The sequence below is a fragment of the Tetrao urogallus genome (assembly GCF_951394365.1).
Source record: "Tetrao urogallus genome assembly, chromosome: 26".
NCBI lineage: Eukaryota > Metazoa > Chordata > Aves > Galliformes > Phasianidae > Tetrao > Tetrao urogallus.
Window position 1 is genome coordinate 1,943,529 of NC_136839.1, and position 18,787 is coordinate 1,962,315.

General features: G+C 46.2%; 1 protein-coding gene across 1 annotated transcript; it reads right to left on the reverse strand.

The window, feature by feature from the left end:
• Positions 1-11,695: 11,695 nt before the first annotated feature.
• SOST (sclerostin) lies at positions 11,696-14,632 on the reverse strand (the record flags this gene model as incomplete). Its single annotated transcript, XM_079547110.1, has 2 exons — positions 11,696-12,117; positions 14,413-14,632. 2 exons carry the CDS (start codon positions 14,630-14,632, stop codon positions 11,696-11,698), a joined length of 642 nt encoding a protein of 213 aa, XP_079403236.1.
• Between the last annotated feature and the right edge of the window lie 4,155 nt (positions 14,633-18,787).

The window sequence follows — 18,787 nt, forward strand, 5'->3', positions numbered from 1 at the left end:
GTCTGAAGGTGAGGAGGCTGCGAGCCTCATGGAGGGTTTGATTGATAGAAGGAGGGATTTTTAGCTCGGTAAGAAAGAGCATGAGCAGCTCCTCTGCATGCCCCTCGCTGGGTTCCCAGGGCACCGAGCCCTCTTGCAATGAGGAGGAATTTGCTCAGAAACTCTGAGAACAGCTTATCTAAAAAAAAATAAAATAAATCTAAAAATGGGGCTCAATGGAGATACCAATCCTTGCACTGCATAGTGCGCGAGCTGCACTATGGCTGTGCACTGCTCCCAGCAAGGCTGTGTGTCCCAACACCAGGATTTCCTGCTCCTATCATACATTTGGGATGCTTAGAAGTCAGAGGAATCACTTTTGTTGTAAGGGAAAATATGTTCATACATTAAGATTCCAGACAATATGAAGGACTGACTTACTGGATGGGATTTGGGGGAGCAGGTTTTGTCTCTTCACACTCATTCTTGCAGTCAGCATTGCTCTCAGTCATTAGAAGGAGCTACAAGACTTCAAGCTGCTGCCCTAAAATGGTGTTTGCACTAATTTCCATGTTGCCTGAGTGTTTTTAGGGAACTGAAAATATAAAGCAGCTGTCAGGTCAGCTGAACACAGATACAGGTTAGAAGCCAGTGCATTTCTAGGAGTGTTAGAGCATGATAAGAAAATATAGTGGTGTTGGAGCATAATAGGGATATATAGGGCTCTCAGAGCACGATAAGGATATATAGGGCTGTTAGAGCATAATAGAGATATACAGGGCTGTTAGAGCATTATAAGGATATTTAGTGGCTTTAGAGCATTGTAGAGATATGTAGGGGCATTAGAACATGAAAGGGATATATAGGGCTGTTAGAGCTTAATATTCCCAATGCCAACTATTGCAGTTTCTAGAGTGAAAGAAGGTGGTGGTGCTCCCCATGAGTGCCCCATCCTGCCCAGCTCTCTGCCCCCAGGAGCAGCAGCAGCCATGCAGGACGTGGATGGCAGCTCAGCTCAGTTCAGTGCTGGGCTGTCAGCGTAACGGGATTAGGAAGTGGGTAAAACGAAACACAAACAGCCATAAAACTTCCCACTTCACAATGGTTTTCCATTTTAAAACAATGTAGGCTAGATCCAGAGAGCAATTACTATTTATTTATTACGAACAAGCGGAATTCAAATTAGGCTGATTCGAGCCTCAGCAACCCCCTCAGATTGGATTGGTAATTAAGGGAGTCGTTGTACTGGTAATTATGGTTTACCATGAAATTACCCTCCCTTCTCCCCTCTCTCCCCAAAAACACCAAATTAGCCACGAGTGGAATTATATTTATCACAGCACCCCATGCAGGAGGGACTTTGTGAGTAAATACAAACAAGGAGGAAACCGCTCCGCCGCGCCAGCGCGATAATTAGGGTTTGAAGGCAGGAATTCTTGCAGGAGCCAAATTGGCCACTTGTCATGCAAGGGAGCTGTGAGCACCTCCAGGCAGCACTGAGGGTGCAGATCCAGCTGAAAGAATGAGGCAGAGAACGGGTTCGTCCCCCTGAGTCTTCACCTCCCATAGAATTAAACCCAAACATGCCATCCTGATAGTGAATTCCAGCTGCTGTAGTTGCAGCCTGTTTGAAAACATCGTGTGCCTGCTAATGAACCGAGCAGCTTCTGAGCTTTGCTCTCCCCTTTCCTCTCGGTGTGCCTATATGCAATTACCTCTGTTTGAGTTTGAGCTGAATGCTGTTCTGCAGAGCTGTGTTGTTGCTGCAGTGGCTCTGCCATCACCTCCGTGTTTCCCAGCATGCTGGCGCAGGCTCTGTGCATGAGCATAAGGGAATTTGGGTATTGCTGAGCTCTGGGAGCAGCTGTTAGGTGCATCCCTTGTGCACACATGGTTGTGCAACGAATTGCTCACAATTGCAATTCATCAGTAAGCTCTCTGGTGTTGCAGCGCAATGGTTATTTCTCGCTGCACTGTGTGATCTGGGCACGTGTTGGGCACATACCCATAAACTTATCTTTAGACTCTGCACACAGACTTTGTGCTCCTCAAATGATCGGTTGGAGAACAAATAGTAGGTTTGGTGAAACGAAAACCTTCTCTTTGCTAAGTGCAGAATGAACAGCAGAAAGAGGGAACGCAGCAGAGCGCATGGGAGCAAGGATGTGTGAGGAATGGAGAGGGCTGCAAGGGTTGGTGCTTTCTGCTGCAAAGCATATGTGTAACAGCAAAATGCACTGACCATTTGGATGCATATTTTGGGAGGGAAGAAAATAAAAGTTCTTTAAAATGGGGCTTGTGTTTCTCTCTGAATTAATGTGTTCTTTATGGGTGCTGGTTTCGTTTTTTAATAGCACACCAACTCTTAAATCCCATTCCTAAACCTAAGGCAACACTTCTTTCCATTTCACACGGATAGAATCATAGAATCATAGAATCACCAAGGTTGGAAAAGACCTAAAAGATCATCCAGTCCAACCGTTCGCCTATTCCCAATAGCTCCCACTAAACCATGTCCCTCAACACAACATCCAGCCTTTCCTTGAACACCCCCAAAGTGACCCCACAGGATGTGACTTCTGATCATCCAAGAGCTTAATAACATGGTGAAGAATGCATTTAAAGAGTGTAGTGCATTCTGAATGGCATCGTCAGTGATTAAATTACAATTATTAATAAAGATGCTCGGCATTAAGGAGGAAAAGATTAAGGAAACCAATAAATTCCCTTCGTTAGATTTACAGAGTGTGTAATCCAAAGCACACTGACAACAGCAAGCTGTCAGCACTGTAATTTGTCTCCTGGCTGTGAGATGCAGCCCAGAGCTTCTGCCCATTTCTGCAAGAAGAACTGAGGACGCAGACAGCACAGAATAGCATGGTTGGATCATGGTCATTCAAACCACCCGTTTAAGGCAGAGACATGAAAAAAATAGCCCTCAGCCCACACATTGTGGCCTGGCACAGAGCAGCATCCGAAGATGAATGCAGTTGATGAGATTAATTTGTTGGGCCCTTACTTATCACCTGCAGACGAGGCTCCGTGCATCATGAGCTCATTTCCTGGTGCTATTTCAGCCTGGCTCCAGCCAAACAGGGCAATTAGCTGCGGCCAGCAGGGCTGTATGGTTAAAATGCTCTCCTGGTTCAGCCACACGACCCCCGGGCTCCAGCATGGCCTTCTTTCTGCTTTGGGTGACATGTGGAGTGCTCCTCCTGTTGGATATCTCCAGTCCCTGTTCCTTTTGGAAATCCCTGCTACAGGATTTTGTCTTGGATCGTATGGTGGGTGCCCCATCCCTGGAGACACCCAAGGTTGGGCTGGATGGGGTTTTGAACACCTGATCAGGATGTCCCTGTTTTGTGTGGTGTTGTATGGAGTCAGGAGTTGGACTCCATGATCCCAATGGTCCCTTCCAGCTTGGGATATTCTACTATTCAAATGATTTTGTGATTCCCCACTGTCTCAAGAACCCACCTCTACACACATCTTTGTTCCCAAAACCTTCTTCCTTGCTGCTCATCTCAATCTAATCGTGCACAGTTCATCATGAGTTCCATCCCTGAGCTCCCTACAAGACACAGGTTTCATAGAATGGCTTGAGTTGGGTTGGAGTTGGCACACCCACATCTCAATGAGATGCTCAGAGCCCCATCAGTCTCACCTTGGGTGTCTCCATGGGCAGAACAACCACCACCTCTCTGAGCAACCTGCACCAGCACCTCAACCACCCTTATCATAAAACATTGTTCCTTATTTCCATCAGTTTGTTTCACACTGTGCTGAGAGCGAGATGCTATGGGGGCTGCAGGAAGGGCCCTGCTGGTGACTGACAGCAGCAGAGCCATGGGACTGCTGGAGAAAACTTTCATTTATTCGTACAGCATGCATATGGCAGGTCCCCACCTCCTGTTTCAGTAATGATAAATGACAAGATGTCGACAGTTATTAATTAAAGCACCCGGCGTAGCAACGCCAACGAGAAGGGCTGGGGAAGCAAAATGTGCAGCATTCCTTCCTCCCACCCTGAGAATGGGGCCCCTCTGCTGTTCTCGGGCACAGCAGAGATTAGGGGATGGCAGAGGTATTCCTGCACGAGCCGGCTCCCTAGTAACTGCCTGAGCACGGGGCCTGAAACATTGAAATCCTCTCTCATGCCATGTGCGGTAATTAAACTTCAGCATTCCTTCTGCAGGAAATGTTTCTCCTGTGTTGTTCCCACAGATTGTGCTACAACAACAATTTTAGCCCCGTGAACTATTAACCAATTATAAAGGGATTTTCTCAGTCTGCTTTAACCGAGAATCAAAGGCAAAAAATGTGTTGTGTGTTGGTTTTTTTTTTTTCTTGCCAGATATTGTAATTTAGGATACAGAGCACCAGGAGCACGCAGGGCTCCAAGCTTTGGTCAACCAACCAACGCCATGTTGGGTTTTCTGATTCCACTTGCCAATAGCCCAGCTCTTTTTCCTTAAAAAAGGTAAAAATTGCCCCAAAATTGTAATACATCCGTCCTACTCTTCACTGCTGTCTTTCATATCTGTATCCTTTCAGTATATGCTCATTTCTCCTTGTATGGAGAAGCTGCAGCCTCTCTGGGCACAAAGAAACACTCTGAACTGGAAGTTTGTGCTTTTAAAGTTATGTAATGATTCACTTCACGCCTTCTGCATGCTATGGGATGAGTTAGAAAGGAACGTACATTCGCCCTTTTCTTTTTAAGAGCTTATATACAGCTTCAGGCCTCCCACTAGGTGGATATTTTTATGGAACATAACTTTTCCATCTTCCTGGGAAATTACTTAAACTGGTTTTGCTACTGCTACTTCTAGGGTGTTTAGTGAGAAGAGAATGAGTGCTGCTGGGATGGAGATGGAGGGAATTATTGGTAATAGGGTGGTTGTAACTGTGGAGATGAGTTGGATAAATAGGGGACCAGCTGTGAGGTTCGCTGTTAAACGTACATCTAGGGCTACTGTGGGATGTGTAGGTTGGTCGTTTTGATTATGATTAATGCTGAGATTGGTTGTGTGGGGGTTCCTTCAGGGGCTAGATGGCCAAGAAAGGCTGAGAGTTGGTCACATAGGTCTGTTAGTAGGTTGGCAAGTCATAGTGGGAGGGCTAGGGCCGTGTTTATTGACATCTGGGGTGAAGGTGTAAGGGAAGAGGCCAAGGCAGTTGATTGAGAGGGGCAGGAGTATAAGTAAGGTTAAGATGAGTGCTCTTTTATGGCTGGTTTTGTTGAGGGGAAGTATTAGTTGTTTTGTAATTAGGTGGGTGAATGATAATTGTAGGGTTGAGAGGTTGTCGTTGATTCATCGGTCACAAGGTGGTGGGAATAGGAGGGCTGGGAACAAGAAAGATATGAGGATTAGTGGCATTCCTAGAAGGAAAAGGCTTGAAAATTGGTCAAAGAAGCTTAGGTTCATGATCAGGCCCAAGGGGTGGGTTTTGTTGGCGTAGTTTTATTTGATGGGGGGTTTGTGGAGGTGAATATTTTGGTTGAATAAGTAGTGAGAAGGTGAATCAGGTTAGGAGCATGACAGCGATCATGGATTTGGGTTTAACTGTGAGGAGAGGAGTAGTGCTCTTTCTCTAGCTTAAAAAGCTAGTGCTGTATTCATAGCTTCTTTATGGGTAGGATGGTAGCACTGCTCAGGAGTGGAGAATGTCATCAGCAGTGATGATTACATGGGTAAGGGAGTCTATGGGAATGAATTGCTGGTCAACTTCTAGTAATTGGAAGAGCTCTTTGGGATCAGTAATGATGGTATAAAACACAGCGAGGAGAGCAACAGTAGAGCAACTGCCCCAGAGCAGCAGTTCCAGACTCCCCATAGCACTCACACACTGAGGCTTGTTTTGAACACATGCACATCTTAATCACTCCCACAGTCATTAAAAACACTTTCCAGTGTTTTTGAAGGCAAAAATAAAATAAAATAAAAAATAAAATAGAGCTGAAAATGCAGAACATCACACTATATATATTTATATAAGAAACCATATCCTAGGTGAGATAGCAAAAAAAACCTGATGTTCTAAGAGAAAAAAAGCAGCTAACTCTGTCCTCTCCCCTTGCTGGGATGGGCTCTGCCTCGTTGCTCACTCTGCAATTAAATCTTGCACAGCCCTCACTGCTCAGGGCACCGCGTGCTGCTCTCAGGCTGAGCCTTTGGTTTTTCTTGGAAGTTCCAGAACGTTCAACTTGCTTTTGTTTGGTTTTGTTTTAATTTCCTTCTGCTATTATTTCATATTTATACCTCACAGCCTTTGCTGCCTTCGCTGGGCACATGAAGAACTCTGTAGCCTGGATGTTTTCCTAATGTACCTGCAGGCTTTCTTCTAGCACGTATTCATTTAGTATAATTGATCTACCGTGGACGCTTTACACATCAGTTATTTTTCCTAGAGGAGTGCTATGACCTCCATGACTAAAATACCATGAAATGCCCCAGATGGTTTTCATAGAATTGTGTCATAGAGTGTTTTGAGTTGGGAGGGACCCTTGAAGGGCAGCTGGTCTCACTCCTTGCAGTGAATGGGAGCACCCACAGTTTGATCTGCTGCTCAGAGTCCCATTCACTTGGCTATGGGTGTCTCCAGGGATGGAGAACCCAGCACCTCCCTGGGCAAACTTTTTCCTTGTATCCCATCTAAATCCCCTTCTTTTAGTTGGAAACCACCTTCCCTTGTCCTATCACAACAGGTCCTGCTAAAGGATCTGTCCCCTTCTTTCTCATCACTTTAGATATCAAGCACATAATTTCCCCTCCTTTTGGGCCACCTGTTTGCCTGCTATGTAGCATATTAAAATATGTTACATATCTCTATATTAAAAGTTAAATTCTCATTGCTGTTTGCAGAGAAATACAAGCAAATCCAAATCAGAGTGACTACTGCTTCCCAAGACAGAATTACATGTTTGAGGGTTGCGTAGCTTAAGAGTACATTGAATGTGGATGGAGTTGATTACTCAGTGCAGAAGTCAGTTGCCTGCCCTTTGGTTCCAAGCATTCCCAAAACATGGAAAACTGTCTGAAATCCTTCCGTTCTGGTCAAACAGCATTTCCAGCTCAAAAGGAGGGATGTGTCTGAGGATATGACACTGAAATTCCAAAATGATGCCAGTTTTCCCAGTGAAGTTATCCTACTCACCTGTTCTTGTCCCTGACCTGTGCCCCATTGGATGTTTCCATTCATTGATACCTTTCACTCCTCACAGCCCTGCTGTTATGGCACTTGCAAGTGCAAAGACTAATCCTCACATCAGCTTTCTACCTCTTGATGCCACACTGTGGATGTTAACAACAAAACTCATTCTAGAAAAACACTGTTTTCCACTAGGAAGACCTTCACACCATTGATCTGAAGGCAAGTTTATCCTGAGGCCCGTGTGAATGACGAGCAGGCTGAAATTCCACACACAGTTTCTCCCTTCATTGGAAGGCTGCTGCCTTCTCCCCTTGGTAACTATTTCCTGAGAGCAATACTTTTGTTTGCAGCCACCCAGAAATTCATAAGGAGTGAAGAACAACTTTAGCAGAAAACGGTCACTTTTAGAACTAACTTCTGCTAGTTTGACTAGAAAAAAAAATAAGGCCCTGCAAATAGCAAAACCCTCCAAATGGAAGAGTAATTACCTTAAATTAAGCCTTATTTCTGGTTTAAAAAAAATACCCACCCCATTCTAAAAGACTGGGAACATCAGTGTTAAATAGTGGCTACTTTATAGTGAAAGGGAAGGAAATAGATGGGAGGAAGGAAGGAAGAAGAGATTAGAGAATCTAATCCAGATGGAAATAGTCTCAGAGGAGCCACTATGTCCCAAGGCCTCTCATAATGTTTGCACCAAAGAATCTGGTAGCCTGAATGAAGGATGACCTCACTTATTTATTTAGTCAGAGCTGAGCAGCTTTCTTTTCAGACGTCGAATGAACCTCATGCCACAAGCATTAAATTGTTGGCAACGTGATAAAGATGTCTGTTCAATTCAGGGGCTTGATAACCACTAAATAAATACACTTTAATTCCTTGGCTGAGAGCACATCTTAAGTTGCCTGGAAGGCAGTGGAGAAATAAAAACTCAACCTGAAGGCTGATACCAGAAACTCAGTCTGATGTGGAAGCCTTCAATAGGGAGGTGCAAGAATTTGGGTTTGTGGCTCAGTGAGGAGATGGGGATCCTTCCCTTTGGGATGGAGGTGATGGCATTTCTCCTTCAGGCACCAAAAAAACATTCTGGGGGCTGTGTAGATTCTTAAGAGGTGATTTCAATAGAGAGCACCCAAGTGGCAGGAAAATGCCAACTGGAGTTGCCAAGACATGGCAGAAATTGATTCACACCACAGCTGCCCCACCTGGGATGGCTGTTTGTGGCACAAAGGGATTCTCACCATCATTGGAAGTGTTCAAGAACTGTGGAGATGTGGCACTGAGGGTCATGGTCAGTGGGGATGGGTTGGGGTTGGACTTGGGGATCTTAGAGGTTTTTTCCAACCTGAATTGTTCTGTGGTTGTATGAAAGCATAACCTGGGCTGGCTTTCCCAAAAATGTGGCTTAGGTAAAGGTGGGCTCCCACTACCTGCCTAGCACAGGGCTTTCAGTCTATTCAGCTGTACAGTGCATTCAATCCAAACTCAAGCTACATTTAAATACATTTCATATTAATTTAAGACCTGTTTACTACAGAAAATTCACTCTGTGCTCCCATATACTTTGCTCCTTGAGTGCAACAAGCTAATTACAAGTTAATACCAGGTGGCTAAAACAGTATGTGATTATTCCTTCTGCTTTTCCTTCTGTATTTCTCAGGGTTGACTTCCTTGGGCACTGCTGTGGAGCTCTTGCATGAGATGCTGCCTGGGTCTGGGATGGATGGAGTGACTCTATTTGTAATTATAGAGCTCAATGTCAAGCAGAACCATTGGCACTTGGTGGATTTCAGCTGCCTGTGAGTTTATCTTTCACTGAATATAATAGCAGGTGTGTTTGGGCCTTACAAAAATCCCTTGGGAGGTTGTGTTGCTCTGAGTTTGTCCCATGGAAGCCATGTGCATAGGAACACAGTTCAAGGTTAGCCCATAAAATTGCTGTTTCCAGTGGTTTCCTCTGGGTATGTTGTGAATACTTTTGTTTGGGAGGAACTGGGAGTGCATAGATTTGGTGTGAGAGACAAATGGAATTCTCTTGCAGATGCTCATTCTCAAATCTCTGGTTGATGTGGCATTGCCTGTGCTCAGCATGGCCCTTGGGCCCTAAGAAATGCTTCCAGCAAACACAGTCAGGATTAATTAAAGCACCTCTATATTTCTGTCCTGTTCTAGGTGTTCTTGTAAATGCTTTTCCAGTGCACAGAGATCTAGTTGTAAGGCAGAAAAGTGCGAAACTCTGAATGGCAGCTTAACAGCAGGATACGTCTGCACACCTGGTAGAAGAGAATGCATGGGAGTTGTTGGTGTTTTTCTTTTCTTGATGGTTTCTTTCTCTCTTGGTTTGGTTTTATGGTTGTTTTTTTGGTGGTGATCTTTAGGGAGAAAGATGCTGGTGGCTCACTTGCAGCAGATCCTTAATCTGTGAAAGACCTGCAACCAGCATGTGCTCATGGGCTTTGTTTTTTAACCTTTTAAATTGCATTGGGCATTGGTCTACGTTGTTATCTTAAAAACTGGCTGCTGCTTTGCAGCTCTTGCTTGGTGTCTTCCAATGAGTGAAATGTGAAGCAATGAGGGACACGGTGAGTGGGCATGGTGGCAATGGGTTGGGGTGGGATTTGGGGATCTGAGAGGTCTTTTCCAACCTTTATGATTCTATGATTCTAATCAAATGTCAACCAAGAGTTCTTGATTGAAAGTCAGTGGCCTTCTTGGGTTTTTTAGTGGGTTTACCAGGTTGAGAACCTGTGAATCAGTGCTACTGGGAGGAGGTGGGGAGCTGAAATCTGCTGAGCTGCTCTTTCCCTGGGGAGTAGAAATGAGAATGGTGACGTGGGGCTCTGAGCTCCACATCTGCCCAAGCTGATATTTCCATGAGAAATGGTCATGCCAGGGGTGAGAAGCTCCAATATGGAGTAACCTTAGAGAAGTGTCATTTATTAATTGGAAATTAAGGATCTCGGTGCTCTGCATCATAGAAACGTACGTCCCAGGCTGGAGCCAAGCCCCAGTTCTGTAATTCACTGCCTTTACAGCAAACAGCTCCATATTGCAGCTGAAAGTCAACGAGTCTTCCCATAATTAATCATTGTTTCTACTTTATTACCAATGTATTTAAAATTCAAAATAACAGACTAAGATTTTTCAAGCAGTTTAACTTCTCATTCTCTACAAGGGAAAACGTTGCATAAATAATTTTTGAGACAAAATAAATACATAATTCACTCTTTGAAACAATAGCTTTTCTCTCTAGATTCTGGTCCCACATAAAATAACTGCAAAATCTATAATCAACATGGCAAATTGCCATAGTTGATATGATCTCTGCATAAGCTCTAGACAGAAAATAAGAACAGAGAGGAACTGCCTTTATCCCAAGTTGTGTTCGTCTGATTCTAGGCCTAGCACTTCTACAGGATACGTACAGCGTGTGGCTATTCACTTCCCAGTAATATTCTTTAATGGAAAAACGCAAACTTCAGTCTGAATGTTGAGAAGTACAGTTGCTGTCAAACTAAGGATGTACCAGAGCTGCACATAACAAAGACTTTTCTAAAGGAATTCATGACTTTCAGATTAGCAGAGGCCCACTTCTCATGCAGAACCCTTCTCCCAGAACTTGGCTTGCACAGTCTTAGCTCTACAAGGTGCATGGCCAAGTCATTCAAAGGCTACAGAACAGGAAATGTACATTGAGATATCTAGGTTGATACTAAAGTCAGTTGTGTACTAGGAAACAAGGACTAATCAGTATTTTTTAATGCTAAACTGTGCACATCATTAGCTGTTTACAAGACAAACATCAGTGAGGTTATCTCTCTTGAGAGGAGCATCCATTTCCTAAAACTGCTTCCCTTAGGAGAACTTACTTAACTGGTCCTAACCCCAACCCTTGCTCCTAAAAGAATAGGATGGTTTGGTTGTCAGTTCTCAGTTCTGAACCTGTTGGCCCTACAGCATTCTAATTAGAAGTGTGACATGGATTGGTCACACTTACGAGAGCACAAATGTCATATTTTGGTTTTCTTTCTCGAAGGAAACCACTGGGGCATGAGGACACCTGGCAGAGGACGTTCCCTTCTGGCAGCCTGACTCCAGCTGAGACTCAGCTCCAGCCTCCCCAACCCCAGCATCCCCAACCCAATGGGACTGCAGTGCCCCACCTCACTTGTCCTGCACCACGGGATTCAGAAAAGGGAAAAGGATGTGGCATCCACGTCCACAAGCAGAACGACTCCTAACCAGGTGTGCTGTGACTGTACCCTAACAGCCTCGCCTCCCTCTCCTTGTACAAACCAGGTGGCCTCATGCTGACCCCCAGGGTGTCCCCTCCTCTCAAACTGAACGTAGCTGCTGCTCCCACCAGCTCGGTTTATCTCATTCTCTTATCAGACCATAACCGCTATCATCTGATGGATTTTGACTATGTGAGCCTTAGACCCAGCGTAGCAGAAGGAATTGGAACCACCTGCAGTCAGACCCTCGTGCTCGGCCTGTGCATGCCGCTGTATATGGTATAAAATATCCAGAGCTGCTGGGCTGCATCACTTGGCACGACCTCCTAATAGGCGTTTTCCAGCTCATGCTGGTTTGGTTTGCTGCTCCTGGCTCGGGACAGACGTGACTTCTTGTTCTTCTGCTGCCTGGCGGGCTCCTTCCCAAAGTCCTTCAGCTCGGACTGGTTGTGGTATCGAGTGTATCGCTTGCACTTGCAGGCTGTGACCGCTCGGAATTTGTAAGTCCGAGTCTCATCGTCGGGACACGCCATCTGGATGCGCTGCGTGCGGGTGTGAGCCGGGATGCAGCGATAATCCGGGGAGTTCTGCCTCCACCACTTCCCTCTGCCGATGGAGTTGGGCAGGAGGTGGGATGGGACGCACTGCCCCGAGCAAACCAGCTCCTTCACGGGCTTCAGGCTGCGGCACGGCCCCTCCGTCACGTAGCGGGTGATGCGCATCTCTCTGCAGCTGAAGTCGGAGACATCTGCAAAGGAGAAGGGTGTTAGCGTGTGGCTGCTGCCTTCCCATCCACAAGGAAGCCATCAGCTCTGAGCCCTCAGCGTTGAGAAGGATGTGGAGATGTTGGAGAGGGTCTGGAGGTGGTCGTGAGGATGCTCAGAGGTTGGAGCACCTCTCCTATGGAGTCAGGTTGAGAGCTGGCCTGGAGAAGAGAAAGCTGTGGGGAGATGTCATTGTGGCCTTCCAGTACTTAAAGGGGGCTCATAAAAAAGATGGAGAGTGATTTTTTTACACTGATAGTGCTTTTGTCCTGATTGTGACAGGACAAGGGGGAATGGTTTTTGAAAGAGAGGAGATTTAAATCAAATGAGAGCAGGAAATTCTTTGCTCAGAGGGTTATGAGATGCTGGCACTGCTGCCCAGAGCAGTGGGTGCCCCATCCCTGCAGGTCCCATGGCCATGGATGGTCAGTGGGCTGCCTGAGCTGCTGGGGGGCACCCAGCCCATGGCAAGAAGGTTGAAACTGGATGGGCTGTAAGGTCCCTTCCAACCCAAGCAGACTGTAATTCAGTCACCTTGAATGATGGGTTTGAGGTCTCCAAAGATGCCAAGGCTGCTCTGGTTGTAAGACCCTTGAACCACCATGGATAGGTTGATGAATCCACGCCTGCCCCCACCACAGGGCAGACCCCACGCAGGGCTGTGCTGGTGAGCACTGAGCTCAGGGGGTGCCCAGCACCAGCGCTTACTCTACTGGCTTCATTTGCCATGGACAAAGCCTTCCCCAATGCTCTGGTTCAACTCTATTGACCTCAGAGGTTCCTTCCAGATTTAAACTCTTCTGCAGAAGGGCAGTTTTTCTTAAGTGTCTCTGAGCTAACATGCGAGGTGAGGGAAATCAACAGGGCTATGGAATTTCCACTCTTCAGTCATAATGTTCTCTAAGCTTACTGCTTTCTGTGGTAATCCCAAATCTTTCAGAGGCACCTTTCAGATGATAAGGAACTTTGTGGGGCATTTTCCCCCTTATTTTTTTCCTACTGGATAACTATAGATTAATGAAACATCAGGAAATAGAAATCTTTTAACATTCAGGATTTAGACAAACTTTCTCACTGTAGGAACTGTCCTTTTCCAAAGGTGCCTCTTTTGCCACTTGGGATGCTCTGCTACTTGACCAGCTTGCAACACACAGAATTTGATTTTTGAAGATGTTTATCAAACAACTCCATCTAGAGGAACACACGGTTATGTTCTTCTCTTAGGGAGAAGGTATAATTTTGAGTCATGAGCACGACTTGTGATGGAAATCCGCAGCTTACAAATGGAAGCCTGAGTCTGCCAGTCCTTTCTGTGCATATATCACCTGCCCTGTGCATGCACAGAGTGCACAGGCTGCAAAATTATTGATGCTGTTCTGCAACCTCGTGTGACCCCGGAAGGTCTGGCTGCTTTTGGATCAGCATTTTCATTCCTTATGTCAAAGACATAAAAATAAGTATACAAGGCTATTGCATACCCTGATACCCTGTCCAGTTAATACCTTTTACTCCCTCCTTTTCACCCCAAACCCCATGCACATTTCAGTGGTATGGACCCCAGTGGATATCAGAGCAATCAGAGGCTCCAAATGAGGATTTGCAGATGTAAGTGAAGCAACCTGCCTTGAGTTGGGGATGTGGGGCTGCCTGCAGGAAGCACAGTGCTCCCTTTGGGGAATTTCAGACCTCCATGAAGCAGCACTCAAAAATATCATTAGCTTTTTTTTTCTTTTAATATTATGATTTTAACCTCCAGATGTGTCCCTTCTGACCCCTGTGATGGGGTGAGCTTTGAGTGAGCTGCATTTGGCATCCAAATGCAGGTCTGAAAGAACTGAGTTGCCCTGTTTCCAGAAGTGCTCCTCTAAAAACTCCTTTGCTCTCTCTGCCTTCCGTCCGTCCTCCCAAAGCTGTTTTGCATCATTGTGAACATCACACATTTGCCCAAACACAGTAAATCTATTAAGTAGCCAACCTACTTCCAAACCTCTGCCAAAGAGGGTCCTCTCCCATTCACTTGGGCATGAATTCCTTTTGGAAGTGCTCTAACTCCTCCTGCAATCCAGCCAAAAATCCACTGTTAGCAAAGGACACGGAGCAGCACAGCTCACCCAGCTGAGCACCACTTGTGCTGGGGGTCTCAGACCCCACCACCCTGATTCCTCCTCAGTCTTTAATTCCCTTCCACACCTATTTGACTAAAAAACAGGTTCTGATAACACCTAATCTCTTGCAAACTGTTAGGGTCCAAAACAGCAATCTAATGTGATTTGTCTTACCATTAGGATCCGGAGTTTGCTGTATGTGCCTTCCCCCATGCTTTGCCTGGTTCATCGTGTTGTTGTTGCTGTAAATCTGCTCCATGGGGGTCTCTGTATTTTCGGTGATCTCAGGGATGATTTCTGTCGCATCATTTTTGAACACTTGCCATCCTCCAGCTGCCCGGGATGCGATTTGGATGAGGACGCAGACAGAGCACACAGCCCAGGAGATCTGCATGGTGGCAGCTCACGGCTCGGCTCCTCAGCACCCTGACAGCCTCAGTTCCCAAGCACAGGCAAATCATTCCCCTTTTTTAAATCCTTTTTAGAACCAAGCCAGCCAATGGCTGTCCAAAGTGGGAAGGGCCAGACAGCAACTCATTCATCTCAGCTTTTGTCAGTGTGAAATAGAACTGGTGCGTGGGGGTGGCTTGGTTGACAGGACTCTACAACTTCCACCTCCAAACTCCTCGTGCTGTTGGGTTTTGTGTCTGGCAGCAGTGCGGGTTGATGGGAGCAGTGTGCACTGCAGCCCCACTTTCTCTGTAGTTTTTGGGGTTCTGGCATCTTGTGTCACAAACGCACCGAAAGAAACAAGGAAAGAGCTTCCTTCCAAAATGAGAAGTTGCTTTATTTAACAGAAATCAGCTCTGAGGAGTGTGGCTGTCGGGGCAAGCAGCCAGGTGCTGCTTTCTGAGGTGCTCTCCCTTTTTTTTTCTCCCTTATTTTCAATACATGCACTGTGGGATCACTGCACGCTGCTCCTTCTGCTGGTGTTTTGCACAAGGCTTGGGTGCAGCACATGAGATTATTTTAAACACAGGATCGTGGCCAGGCTGATTTCTGTGCATGATGCAACTAAGAAAAAGACAGAGATGATGCCCTTATGCCCAAGGCAGCTATGCCTAAGTGTTATTAATGCATCGTGTTCCAAAATCTCATTTATGGTATTCTTTTTCCTTGCAGAATTGTAGACAATAATGAGGACGGTTGGGTGATTTCTGCATCTCAAGGCCACAAATATTTCTGTGGTGTTTGCAGATGCTATCAGACTAAATACATCAATCAGGAAGAGCCCTTCAGTGAGAGCAGACCCTGCACTGAGCTCATCACAGCTACTGAAAGCAAATGTGCTCTCAGAGCAGCGAAGGACACCTGTGCATGTTCCTGCAACGTCTGTCGCATCCATCCCCATGCATGTAGAAGAGATTCCAAAGCGATTCACCGAGTTTCAGCACTTTGAAACATTGCTCAGAACGTCAACAGGAGCCTCTGAGTTCTCCTCTGCCTCTGTGAGGGGTGGGAGCAGTTGGGGCTGTCTGGTTTCCCCCTGTTCCTGTAGGGAACTCGTTACCTAAGGCTTGCATTCCATTCCAGCCATTCCCCTGCCCTGGCACAGAAAACAGGTGTCACCAAACGTGAAGCGGAGATGTGCTCTCCTGTGGGGTGACCCTGATGATAAATAATCCATCCAAACAGCAGTGATGACCTGAGGGCATTTCACCTCTTTGCCCTTCCACACCCCCAGACACGCACAGCGGAGGCGTTTGTGTGCTGAGCTGGGGGAGCTTCAGCCTCCCTGCTCCATTCAATGGGCTGCAGCAGCACGACTGCATTTCTTTCAATTAAGAACGCCTCTTCTACCCAAAGCAATTGTGATGTGAATAGTGATGGCCTCACAGGCACCCCAAACCCAAATTCTGAGGCGTTGCAAAGCTTTTTCCAACTGTAATTTTTCTCAGTTCCAAATCAATGCGTTTGGATTCCAGATCCATGCAGCAGGGAGGAATGTTGTGTTGGAGCACCATGGGAGCACTGAGGGAAATGGCTTCTGAAGAAATGACAGACACCACCTTGGGTATCTTCCATGCAGGATTTTGGTTTTATCTTTCTTTGAAAACAAGCTGGGCTATGGTGCTTAATGAGTTAAGCTTGAAATTGTGTGTGATGATCTCTTGGGCTCTACTTGCAAGCCTTATAATTGAGCCGTGTGATTTCTTTTGTTTCTTTAATTGTTTTAGAAGTAAGGATGATGGGAACCAAACTGTGTGTTTTGTCAGACAGGAACATCACCAGCTCAGCAACCCTCTTCCAAGTGCTATAGGACAACACATGGCACAACAGAACACAGCCAAGGGATGAATGGGAGAGCCCCCATCATCAGTGAGCACTGCTAACTGCTCCTCAAGGGAAGTTCTTTACTATGAGAGCAGTGAGCTGCTGGAACAGCTGCCCAGAGAGGCTGTGATGCCCCGTCCATCCCTGGAGGTGTTCAAGGCCAGGTTGGATGGGGCCCAGGGGAGCCTGGGCTGCTATGAAATGGGGAGGTTGGTGGCCCTGGGGGTGGCAGGGGGTTGGAACTTCGTGATCCTTGAGGTCCCCTCCAACCCAAGCCATTCTATGATTCTTACCCTATTCAAATGTGTTCAGAATGGCATAACTTTGTCTATAAAAGCTCAGTTTGTGTTAATTTCTGCACAGAGAATATTTCCAAAAGTGATCAGGAAGCGCATTCACAACAATGTATTGTCAAGAAAAAGATGTAAAGGTTTTCTTAAGGTTTCTCTAAGCACTTGAACGATGCCCTCTCTTAGAAGCTGTCTGAACATTTATCTGTATCACCCGCTGGGAGAAGCAGCAAGCAAAACTCTGAAGGTGAAAATGAGAAGCTGCACTTTGCCTCTGGCACAAAACCTCAACAAGGGCAGCCTGACAGCAGTAAGAAAAGAATCCCAGGGACGTTCAGATTCCTTAACTACAAACACATTCTTCCACGTCCTGTAGCTGCTTGCCTGCTCACAGCACAGCAAGCAGGAACAGTTCAGGCTGCAGCCCCCAGGAACAATTGATTTCTGCTCTGTTAATGAAGCACAAGAGAAAATAAAAAAGCAAACGACAAACGTTTGTGATTTCTACCAAGGACACTTTGAGAATGCGCTGAGTTTGGGTTTGCCATAATGAGAGCTGAAAAAAATTCTCCCTTGGCCTCATTAAGGATCAGATATGTGCTTCTGTGCTTCCAGGACATGACTGGGGTGCAGGTAGAGGGGGTAAAACAGTATTGTGTGCTCATCCTGAATCCGTGGCTGCTGCTTTCTGGGCTCAAGATTTTGTGTCCTACTGTTGTCACTCTGCCCTTTGAAGACATCTGCATAACCCAGTTGTTGCAGTCAGTTCTGCCACGTGTCACTGCCCTCCCTCGACCAAGGGGGGTCTGTGGGGCATCCACACCCTCAGGGATGTGCACAGCCTGAGCTCTATGAACTCTGGCCCATCACCTACACACTGCCCCAGCAATCCACTTTCTGAAGGACTCCCTTGCTTCCCAAGCAGTCCTCTCCCCAAAATACTGCTGAGCTGCCCATGCCCGAGCCCTGTTCTCTCCCAGGGATCCCGCAGAGCCATTTACCTCTTCTGCACCCTGCAGCCCCAATGCTACAGCATGGACTCCTCTACGTCACCAAGAGCAAACGGATCCGTATCGTTCTCACACCAGAGATCAGCAAATGTGCTGCTGAATGGTTCTGGCTGCTTGCCTTGCTGGTGCCAAGACATCAGATTCACGTAACAGCTTTGGTCAGGGATGGAACGAGGGCTGCTTAGTGGGGAACAACGAGCCTACAGCTCCATCTGGTGAGTCAGCTGGCCAGCTACCTTGGCAGGGAATTAAAATATGGAGAAGAAAAAAAAAAACACAACAAAAACCAACCAAAAAGCCCTCAGCTGACTTACTCCCACAGCTTCCACTTACAGGGCTTGTTTCCAAAACAGAAGGAATGGATTCGTTGTCCAAAGGATAAAAACTGGAATACAGTCACTGCCCATTCGAAAGTTACAGACAGACATAAGGCAGCAGCTCAGCCACCAGCTCAATGTCAGGTCAGTGCCATCAAACCTTCCCACAGCACTTTTTGTTCCCATATGTACATATATATATATAACACATATATCTATTTAGCAGTACTTGCTTTATATTTAAAAAGGAACTTTTGAGCTCCAGGTATACAAGAACGTGTTGGAGAAAGAGAGGGGCTGTGAAAAGGGAAGGGGAACTGCTGTCAATGCCAGTTTGATCGTTATATGATGTACAGATGTCAACAGCAGTTTCAGAATGGTGATGTAGATTTCCAAATCCAACTCCTAATGAAAAAGCAACAGCAAACGCTCACCTGGCTTCTGCACTGTAATGCCATTGTAATGCCATTGTAATGCACAGGATGCGTTTGCTGTATGAGGAATAAGGACACTCATTCTCACCTGTAACCCCCTGGAAGATACTTCCTCAGGGTTGTGACCAAAACAAACCACTGCCTCCAGTTGTAGCAGATTTAACTAGTTCTGCACAACAGAAGTGGGAACACTTTGGTGAGGAACATTGCTGATGTGTTGTGTG